This window comes from Arachis hypogaea, chromosome 1, assembly GCF_003086295.3.
Source record: "Arachis hypogaea cultivar Tifrunner chromosome 1, arahy.Tifrunner.gnm2.J5K5, whole genome shotgun sequence".
Taxonomy (NCBI): domain Eukaryota; kingdom Viridiplantae; phylum Streptophyta; class Magnoliopsida; order Fabales; family Fabaceae; genus Arachis; species Arachis hypogaea.
This window is the reverse complement of record NC_092036.1, coordinates 105,439,844-105,451,552: the sequence shown is the minus strand read 5'-3', so window position 1 is coordinate 105,451,552 and position 11,709 is coordinate 105,439,844. Positions and strand designations below refer to the sequence as shown.

General features: G+C 39.6%; 1 protein-coding gene across 1 annotated transcript; it reads left to right on the top strand.

Moving 5' to 3' along the window:
- Window positions 1–100: 100 nt before the first annotated feature.
- Window positions 101–3,718, top strand: LOC112706959 (uncharacterized). Its single transcript, XM_025758501.3, has 7 exons — window positions 101–1,278; window positions 1,408–1,474; window positions 1,563–1,613; window positions 2,190–2,242; window positions 2,353–2,563; window positions 2,772–2,942; window positions 3,503–3,718. Exons 1-7 carry the CDS (start codon window positions 464–466, stop codon window positions 3,557–3,559), a joined length of 1,425 nt encoding a protein of 474 aa, XP_025614286.1. The 5' UTR covers window positions 101–463; the 3' UTR covers window positions 3,560–3,718.
- Window positions 3,719–11,709: the final 7,991 nt, after the last annotated feature.

Sequence of the window (11,709 nt, the reverse complement as noted above, 5' to 3'; positions counted from 1 at the left end):
ATACGTCTAAAAGGAAAAGGATTTATCATTTCAAACACACCCTATGTGAAATTGTTGTCCTTATCCTTGGTGTCAAAGCGTGAGTGGAAATCCATTGGAAAAAAATTGAATAGTGTCCAGTTTAATCTCTCTCTCCTATTTATTTTTTATTCTACTTATAAAATTAAAAATGAAAAACACCATTTATTCTCTCTACCTGTTAAAAAAATGGAGAGGATTTATTTTGGTGTCAAAGCCACTAGAACTCTAGAAGTGATATAAATATATAATAGTGAAGTGGCTTCAGTAAGTCAAATAAAAATAAAAAAAATACAAATTTTGGGGCACTTTCACTTTGGTCGTGGGTGTTAATGACTTAATTCAGTTGTAGCAATCAAATCAAGTATGAGGAGTTGTGGTTATAATATGAGGTTCTCATTGTTGGCGACGTGGCAAAGTAACGTTCGGGAGAAGAGAAGTTGCAATGGCAGTGTGCGGCAGCGTCATCGTGAGATGCTGCATTCCTCCTTCCCCATTTCTCCGCCGCAGATTCGACTTGTCGGAGAAGGAGAAGAAGCCATCCTCATCCTCATGCACCGTTGCCACTAGTAGAATCACTGCACTCTTTTGGGGATTTGGCAGAAAAACCAACTCCACGCAAATCCAACAACAACAACAACAACAACTATTCACTCTCACAGCGCCAGAGCCAGAAGGCACTAACAATAACAAAGTGATAAGTGTATCGGTTCTGTCTTCAATCTCAGAGGTTGCAGCCGCTGAATGGGACGCGTGCGCGGTGGATGCCACTGCCCCCGGCAAGTTCAATCCCTTTGTGACCCACGCCTTCCTCTCCACCTTGGAGACCTCCGGCTCCGCCGTCGCCCAAACCGGTTGGACCCCGCACCACGTGGTGGCCCGGGACGAGTCGTCCTCCTCCCGCCCTGTGGTGGCCGCCGTTCCCCTCTACCTGAAAAGCCACTCGTACGGCGAGTTCGTGTTCGATCACTCCTGGGCCAATGCATACTATTCGTACGGATCCAGGTATTACCCGAAGCTGCAATGCTGTGTCCCCTTCAGTCCCGTGACGGGGCCAAGAATCTTGCTCCGCGATACTCCCTTCAAGAGTGAAACCTTTGACATCCTCCTCTCTGCCATGAAGGATATCACTGCCAAGTCTCAGATTTCGTCCTTGCATGTTACTTTCCCCACTGAGAGTGAGTGCCTTCAACTCAGCCAAAAAGGGTTCTTGCCCAGGATTGGAATGCAGTACCACTGGAAAAACCGCAACTACAAAAAGTGAGTCATCCAAGCATTTCTTTTAGGGTTTAGGGTTTAGGATATCTGGGCCTGTGAAGATGCATGCAAATATGCAATATAAGTTCGTAGCATTGGTCAATATTCCATACAATTATTTTTTGTTGGCAGGTTTGATGACTTTTTGATGGACATGAAGCAAAGTAAAAGGAAAAATATACGCCAAGAGCGCAAAAAGGTTTGCATTGGTTGCAAAAGCATTTAATGACATGAGAAGAATTTTGTCATATGTTCCTGGATTTGTCATATTTTTTGTGTATCTGCAGATCTCAGCCCAGAACTTGATTATGAAAAGGCTCCGGGGTTATGAAATAAAGGTACTTTGCAAGACTTTGATATTTGAAGGATTGCATTTTCTTAACAAGTTAGTCGATTTGGTTACTATTGAAGATTTTAAGCATATATTAGTTAGAGAAAATGATTTATGGAAACATTATATTTAACCATATATCATCATGTGTTTTTCTGTCTCATATATTGATGAGCTTCTGTTGAACTGGTCTAGGCCAAATGATCTCTGCTGGCAATCTTACAATTGAAAGCAAAACATATTTGAAATCATACTTTTCTCTTTAATAAATAAGAGGTACAGAGAAACATGCTCTTAGCAAACTATTCAAAAGTAAAATTGAATTACATATGAATGACATGAGGAAATGATGTCTTGATCATGCAATTCTTAACTTAAAAAGTTAGACGGTTTCATCATATAGCTTTTAGTACCTTAGGAAGATATGTCCATAAGAGCATCCGCCCTAATGCTTGTACTCTTTTAATCATTTCATAGCACTGATAACAGTTTAGTTTTGGTGTGTTTTTATATATTCTGTTAAAACTTAGTGTCTGTTTCTTGTTATTTGCTAACTCATTATCTCATGTTTATGTAATGGAAGGCAACACATTGGGATTCTTTCTATAATTTCTATCGGAACACAACTGATAACAAGTATGTTTCCTTTGATTGAACCCATCAAATGTGATAAGAACTAATTTTTGCAAGATGGAATTGTTGAAGTATCCACACTTAATAATGCAGCATCCTTTGTCTATTGACAGATGGGGTACTCCATACCTGACACGTGATTTTTTTCATGAGCTGGGGTCAAAAATGGGAGATCAGGTACTACTTGTTGTTGCTGAAGAAGGGGATGAACTAGTTGCTGGTGCCCTAAATCTTATAGGAGGTGATACTTTGTTTGGACGCCTATGGGGATGTCACCCACGAGCTTACTATCCAAGTTTGCATTTTGAAGCATGTTATTACCAGGTTTACATTCTGTGATTTTTTCCCCAAAGTTGTTTTTTTTATCTGTTTCCCATATTTTTTGCTTGGTTCTGATTTTATGGTTGGAATATAATGCTAAAGTTTTACATCAGATACTTCTTCCATCGTATCTTTTATGGAATAGACCTTCCCTTTGGCTTCCTGTGGAGTCAGCTTGTGTATTTTGTATTTGTATTTTGTAACATTGCAGGCAATTGAAGCAGCTATTGAACTTGATCTTAAAACGGTGGAAGCTGGAGCTCAGGGTGAGCATAAGATTCAGCGAGGGTATCTTCCTGTGACAACTTATAGCTGCCATTACCTTCTTGATGAAGAATTTAGGAGAGCTATAGAAGACTTCTTAATACGTGAAACTTCTCAGGTATGATTTTGTTCATGAAGGTAGATTCTTTTAAGCTATTATGCATGTATGCTGCTTAGTGTCTCACCTTTCTTTGTTTCCTCTTGTTCTACTACTTCTTATAAATCATTTTATCAAATGGATCTTGTTCTACTACTTATAAATCCATTTCTTGCTAATGATATGAAATGTTTGATTGTACAATAAATTTAGTTGATAGATTTTCCATGCAGAGTAACTGCTAGGATGACATCATATTTGAGTAGTAGGATGTGTTTTTCTCACTTTTTCCTCTTTTAAACATTTGGAGTCAGAGGCCCAAATGTTGAGTGCTGGGATGCAATTTCCATTTTTGTTTGAGACATATGATAGTGGATTCACCAAAATAACCCTTAATTTAGCAACAAAACAGTAACATACAATATCCTTATTTAATCTTCACAGAAGGTTTCGAGCCTGGAGGAGTCTTATCTGCCTCCTTTTGTTCTTGTTTTTGATATATCTGAATGATGTTATTTTACATTCATGTTCTTATGGTTCTGAACTCGCGGGCTATAACTTTGACTCTTTTGCCTCTGCAGGTGAAGCTTGTTATGAAGCTGTTGCATGATTCTGGTCCTTTTAAGGAAGGTATCTAATAGAAAGTAAACACTACGGCATGGTGGTAATTTTCATTTGTAAATATGTAAATGGTCATTGTTTGTAAATATTATATCTTGCCAGGAATATCTTATATATGTACAGCTGAATTGATGATCATTAATTAACAAAATACACACATTAGAAAACCTTCGAAATTTTTCTGCGAATGTTTGTCCTAGAGTGCACCCAACCCCTTTATTGCCTTAAAACTGTCAAACTCATTCCTCCAAGATCAACTTCATACATCTTGGTTTAAAACAATGGACCTATATTACATCTTTAGAACAATGTATTTCAATCTGGTTAGTCTTGATAATCTACAGCTCAATTATTTAAAACGAGTAAACGCTTGCTTATTCTCAAGTTTGTCAAGATGATTCATTTTAATTATCAATATTATAAAATTACTATATTTTTTTCTTTGAAATTAGAGTCTATCAATCATTTTAAGTGTTATTATTATAGATTCATTGATGTGTTATATTAAATGACCTTTACATGTCATATGACCATATGGTATGAAATTTTTAGAAATGAGCTAAAGACACTATAGGCCACTTAGGTAGTGTTTGGGGGTCAAAAATAGAGACATAGAACTAAAATTTTTGGTAACAGAGATTGAAATTATCATAATATTTATTTTTAAAAATACCATCATCTAACTTTTTAAATTTTCATTTTACTCCTTTCACCATCTTTACTTTTGCTACCTCACCTCCATTTTATCCCTAATCTCTCATCTCATCAGTACACTTACTCCCATTAAATAGGATATTAAAACATAAATCAATCATGTACATTTTACATTAAATATAATATATACTTAATTAGTTTTCATCTCTCAATCTTTGTTTTTAAATTTTTCTCTCTGTCTCAGTTTTTTTTTTTTTTGTCAAACGCTGCTGACACATTACCATCATAGCGTGAGACTAGTGAATGAAATTTGCATGCTATTTATTTATCTATCCATTTATCTATGTTAAATACCAACTCCATCATTTAACTCTACAACTGAAGAAAAAATATATATTCTCGCAAAATACATTTTCTCTTTTGTGTATGTCTCTCTCTTTTATGTATTACACACGTTTATATCACGTTATTATATATAACAACTAAATTACTTAAAAAAAACAAGAATTTATCAAAGTGTTTATCTATCTATCTACCTACCGGTAATCAACTAGACCAACTCTAAAACTTAACAAAACAACTTTATAAAGAATAGTTATTCTCAATAAAATACATTTTCTCTCTCTAATATAGGTTAATGATAAAGTTGAACTTGTTGACATATAATAATATTTAGGGTAAAAAACCAGAATCCACCAATGGCAGGCTGGATTTACGAAAATAAGCCAAAACCAAACTCGTTTCAGTAATGAGCCAAACCATATATTAATATAAATCGAACCAGCCTGGTTCGAACTGCATCCATGAATAATTTGAACCTGTGCAGTTCGAATTACAAGGAAAGTGAACCAAATAAATCGAACCTGGTAGGTTCAAACTAGCAACGCACGTAATTCGAACCAAGCTGGTTTGAATTAGAGAGAGAGAAGCTGCATCAAGTAATTCGAACCAGGCTGGTTCGAATTACAAAATCCCTAATTCGATGAAGGCTGGTTCGAATTAGTGGGAGACATAGCAGTATATATATGGTTGTAAACGTGAGTTGCTCTCATTAGAGGGTGTAAGATGGCTAGTGAGGAGAGTTTTGTTGTTTTGGTTCACCACAGAGGATCCATTAAGAGGAAAACTCGTTCCGGTGTGAAGTTCACAGATAAGGATCCTCTCTGTATTGTCGTGAGTCCTACGACGAGCTATGATGACCTTGTTAGATCTGTGCTGATGAAACTTGGTCAGGAAGCTGCGAAGCGGGTTAAGAAGTTTTACTATCGCATTCCAGTCACGGTCCTCCAGGATACCGTGAAGTATGATTGTTTCATGATCAGTAGTGACGAGGACTTACAAGTCATGTTTCTTTGTCGGCGGCAGTTTCCCGAGGTAAGGACACCAGAATTGTTGGCAAAGCTGCTTGATGTGGTATCCAGCTCCGGGGGTTCGAACCGGAATACCACAACTTTAGCCACGGCAGCTGGTTCTAGTTCCAGGCCTGCCGTTGCTTCTACCTCTGTTCCTGAGTACGAGCCACCGGTCCAACCTCTCGCCTCCCCCTCTTTTGTTGTTGATCTCAATGGCAGCGGAGGGGACGAGGTAGGAGCATTTGATATTCTGCCAAACGCTCTACAGGGCGTTGCACCGCTTGGCGTTGGAGACGGATTGTTGGGTGATGCAGAGGAGGATGACGTCGAGCCGGATATGATTGACGATGACAGCGGGGATGATATTGGAGCGAGTGACCCTGCATTGGCGGTAGGTGGGTCTAGCTCTGGCACACAGCAATATCCACCACATTTTTCCGCCTTGGACTTGGATGCCATGAGGCAGGAGGGAGTTGTTGGGCACTCTGTTGGATTTGGAGCTAGAGATGCGGAAAGGACTGCTGGTCTGACAGAGTTCCAGGTTGGTCAGCAATTTCAGGATAAAGATGAGGCCCTGTTAAGTGTGAAGACTTACAGCATCCGGCGAGGGGTACAATACAAGGTAGTGGAGTCTGATTATCGCCGGTATGTGGGCAAGTGTTCAGAGTTTGGGAATGGGTGCACATGGTTGATTCGACTGAGTCTCCGGCAGCGCAAGGGCATTTGGGAGGTCAAACGGTACAATGGACCTCACACTTGTCTTGCCACCTCCATCTCGAGTGACCACAAGAGTTTGGATTATCATGTGATATCGGCGTTCATTATGCCAATGGTAAGGGCTGATGCATCCGTCAACATCAAGGTGCTCCTGAATGCCACGACAGCACACTTTGGGTTTAGGCCGACATACAGGAGGGTTTGGATGGCAAAGCAGAAGGCTGTTGGCCTCATCTATGGTGACTGGGATGAGTCATACAACGAGCTTCCTCGGTGGGTGTTGGGAGTCCAGCTGACGATGCCTGGAACTGTTGCAATCCTAAGGACAAGCCCCGTTCGAGTTGGAGGACAGGTGGACGAGTCTCAAGCATATTTTCACAGACTTTTCTAGACTTTTCCTCCGTGCATCGAGGCATTCCGTCATTGCAAGCCGCTAATCAGCATCGACGGCACCCATCTGTATGGCAAGTACGGGGGAACGTTGCTCATCGCAATTGTACAGGACGGGAACTCCAACATTCTACCTGTTGCATTCGCACTAGTAGAGGGTGAGAATGCTAAATCTTGTACATTCTTTCTCTCCCACCTTTGTCAGCACGTGACACCGCAGTCGGGTCTGCTGGTTATATTGAACAGGCATAACGGCATCAAGGCTGCGCTAGAGGCTCCTGACGGAGGTTGGTTACCTCCATCTGCATACCGCGCATGCTGCATTCGACACGTAGCTGCTAATTTTGCCCTTACCTTCAAGGGCAAAGATGCACGGAGGCTTCTTGTGAATGCGGCGTATGCCAAGACTGAGGTTGAGTTTGATTACTGGTTTGATATCCTGCGGTCTGAAGACCCGGCGATGTGTGAGTGGGCGAACCGGATTGATTATTCCTTGTGGACTCAGCATCGTGATGAGGGGCGGAGATTCGGTCACATGACGACAAATATCTCGGAGTGTGTGAACTCAATCCTCAAGGGTGTCAGAAACCTACCTGTATCATCGCTGGTTAAGGCAACATATGGAAGGCTTGCCAAACTATTTGTTCGCAAGGGGAGAGAGGCTGAGGCCCAGATGGGAACCGGACAACAATTCAGTCAACACTTGGTGAAGTGTATTGAGGCAAACTTGAAGACGGCGAGGTGCTTTACGGTGACTTTGTATGACAGGGATAATTCCGAGTTCACCGTAGCAAAAATCACTCCGACTGGTTCCTTCTCATTGGGTATGAAGTGTGATCGTGCACTCTCCAAACGGCATGTGAAACGTGTGCGTCTCCGGACGCCATCGCTCAACGAATGCACTGACAAGGGCCTCGTCTAACCGGAACCATCTATCGTTCAGCCTTGCAAGATGGTATAGTCCGGCCATCTGCAAGTACGGGACGTATCTGTCATCGAGTCGCATGCCCTGCTGCCGCCGCATGCTCCTGATGCATCGCTGGGGCTGCACGTGACATGCACCGCATTGTTATAACCAGATTCATAACCAACAACAAAGATAACCAAACAATAAAGCACCAACTAAACATCATACTAAATAAAACCGCACAAAATTCCATGAAGGAGAAGCACATGCAAAACAACTAACATGGACCACACAGCTAAACCACTAACATAAAACAAATAACACAAACCACTAACAGAAAACAACTAACACAAACCACTAACATAAAACAACTAACAGAAACCACTAACATAAAACAACTAACACAAACCACTAACACAAACCACTAATACAAAACCACTAACATAACACAGCTAACATAAAACAACTATACCATACCACTAACATAAACCAACTAACATAAACCGCTAACTAAACCACTAACATAAAACAACCAACACAAAACAAAACCACTAAGTCATATATACCGCTAGCATCAAAAATATTTCCGTACTAACCTCGTCGTTGATGACCCCGGCTATATGAGCAACTCCGTCCAGGCGATATAACCATGCCGGATCGTCCCCCATCAGCAGAGTATTCCGTTCAAGTCTTCGTCGGAGATAATCTGGGTCGTTTTCTCTAAGATTTGATGGGGTAGGGGAAAGGAAGAATGGTTCGAATGAGGCTGCTTCGAACTCCTTATATAGCCGAATCACTAGTAATTCGAACCAGGTAGGTTCGAATTATGAAGGAGCCACGCAAAGGGTAATTCGAACCAGGTTAGTTCGAATTACATACGTTGCAAACTTGGCTATAGTTCGAACGAAGCTTGTTCGAATTACGTTGGATTGAAGTTCGAACCAGGTAGGTTCGAATTACATGCAAAGTTTTCTCAGCCTAATTCGAACTAAGCTGGTTTGATTTATTAAGAAGTCTATTTCGAACCATGCTGGTTCGAATTATATAAAGATAGGGCTTGGCTCATTGCGGAAACGAATTTTACTTTGGCTTATTTAGGTAATTTGCAACTTACCTTGGCTTATTGGGATTTTTTGCCCTAATATTTAAGTATATTTAAAATGTGTGAAAAAATATTTTTTATTTTTTATTAAAATAAAATTGAATACAAATGTGTGTAAAATAAGTATCAGATGAATGTTGTGTTTGAGTGACAGACACAACAACTCAACAAACCGCTAAACTGCTTATAGAATAAACAACTATCTTTTCTTTTCTTTTCTTTTTTTTTGGTTTCGATGTTAGTTAGTGCCTCTACATGTTTCATTATCCGTTATTATTCTTATCAAATTATGTATTCATGCCCTAATATTCCCTAATCAGTTAAATGAGGCTGATTTTTTTGGTTATGAAAAAGGTGTTGCGTTGTGCAATGAAATAAACGTATGGACAAAATTCGCCATGCTATGGTGTCAATCCAAAACGTAGGTTATGTTTTATTCATTTTTTATTTTTTTTTGTTCAGAAAAATAAACAAACGCAGTCTGCGTTTTGCTTTTTTTAAGGTTTTCAAAAAAATTTTTAAGCCCAAACGCAGCCTGCGTTTAGTTATGGACAGTAAATTTGTTTTTTTAAAATAACAAAACGCATGGTGCATTTTGCTTTTTTGTGGCAGCTTCTTTTTGGAAGATACAAAATACAGGTTGTGTTTTATGAGCTGTCAGCTTTTTTTTTTTTTAAACTAAAAATATAGGTTGTGTTTTTTGAAAAAAAAATATTTAATCAAGTGTCCCGCCTATAAATATGAAGCAAGACATTCAACTTGTCTCACTCCACTTCTACTCATCCCATTCTTCTTTCTTGCATATTTGTCGTAGTTCTTAATTTTTTTGGCAATTAGGTGTGTAGAAGAAGTCGGATTAGGTGATATTGAAGTTTTGGAAAATATTGCGAATTTGCAAGTGTATTATGACGGTGAGTTTATACCAAACACACATGAAAGAGTGACTTTTGTTTGTGAATGTCCGTTGTCATTTGCTATTCCATGTACCATGAATTTTGTAGAGTTGCAAAATGGGCTTTGTAATAACATTCAAAGCCACATTTCGAAAAGGGTGAGCAACATTTTATACAGGAATTCTGTACAAGTATTTGGTGAGATGATACAGTTTCAAATGATGCTCATCACTGACGATGGCAGTATGCAGCAGATGTTATGTATTTATCAACAAACCCGATTTCACGTGCCGATGATAGAGTTGTATGTTGAGTTCGAACAATAGTCGGGAGTTGGGCATGGTTGGCGAAGAGGTCAATGTTGATGAGCTCGAGGATATAGATTAGGAAGAAGATAATAATGACAGTGAAAAGGAGTTCAAAGCCAACTATGAAGTCGATGACGAAAACGATGACGGAGACTTGGCACGCAATCCGACAGTGCAGAATGAAGCAGATGCAATTGTAAGCCAGCACCCGTTTGGTGTTCCGTCTTTTATGCGGACTTTAGATCTCGAAGCCATGCATGCCCCATAATTTCCTGAGTATGCGAACATGGGTATGTTATGATTATTAATTCAAGTTACCTACGGTGTTTATTTTATTTGCCTTGTCTGACTGATGGTGGTGTGCATGTCGTAGGTGAAGGCAACGCTGCGGCGGAAGATGGTGAGTTTAGTGTCAGAATGGAATTTAGTTCGAGAGAGTCGATGATATCTACAATAAAAAACTACACTATCTCTAGAGGAGTTGATTACACTGTGTATGAGTCTAAACCGCAGACAGTCTATGCGAAATGCAAGGGTTATGGTGCAGGTTGTGATTGGCTTATCCGAACTAGTTTGATTCGAAAGAAAGCTTGTTGGGAAATCAGAAGATACAATGGCAAACACACGTGCACCATGGGCACGATTTCACAAGATAATGTCAAGTTTAACTCAGACATAATCGCAGAAGCTATTAGGCCGTTGGTCGAAACATACCCGTTGATAAGGATGAAATCTATTATTAAATGGTATTTATTTATTATTATTCAAAAAATATTAACAGCAATATTTATATATTTATTATTATTAAAATAATTTATTTATTTATTAAATAATTTTCAAAAAATAATAAAAAGTTATTAAACAATATTATTTATTATTAGAAAATAATAACAATTTATTATTATTATCCTAAACAATATTCTATTATTAAACTGTATTATTTATTATTAGAAATGTTACGGTGGGTAACCGGAGATTAATGGATTGGATGGTGTTGATTGGCCCAATCGCTTGAAAGAGGAAGCCTTCGAGTTGGTCTGCACCTCGGGGGCCTCCGTCCGACTTGCTCGTATGAGGAGAAGGGGGTGGTACCTGCAAAGACACTCCGATGCCTAAGTTAGCAAGAGTGTAAGCAGGTCTAGAGAGTATTGGGCTTAGAGATACCTGAGGGGTGTCAGTGTATTTATAGTGGTGAGCCAATAACCACCGTTGGAGTAGTGCCATATCTTTAGGGTGTTAACCGTCCCATTATCTTGGGGAGGTTAAGATATGCTTTATGAAGCGGTTAGAGAGATTTTAGGGGCGGTTACTCATTTGAATGAGTGTTTATCTGCCAGCTAATCTCATGCCCGACTTCTTTAAGGCAAGTCGTGGTTGATACCGACTTCTTATGTGAAGATCGGTACTTAGCTAGGCTTAATCCTTTGGATTAGGCCTTTTATTTGGGTCTGGACCTTTGACATTGGGCCAGGGTATGAACAGTGCCCCTACTTGAGCCCAAAATCTCTTTAGAGCTTGGGTTCAAGTATATAACTCGGGTTCGTAGCCGACTTGTCTGGAGAAACATGGGTCTTATAAACCGACGTGATTTTCGCGACCTTTTGTTTCTGACAGTTACGTCAATTCAAGCGTCGTGTCCGTTGGGGAAGTATTGAGGGCTTTGGTAACGGTGCAATCTCATTAATGACTGCCCCGCTTTTACTATTATGCCCCTTAGCATGTTTATAAGTACTTTCCCTCTCTTTCCTATTTCCGTTTCTGCAATTTTTCAAACTTCTTCTTTCTTTGTTCGTGCTGTGTTTACACGTACTATACTTTCGCGCCCCTGGAGACTTCTGCTTCTT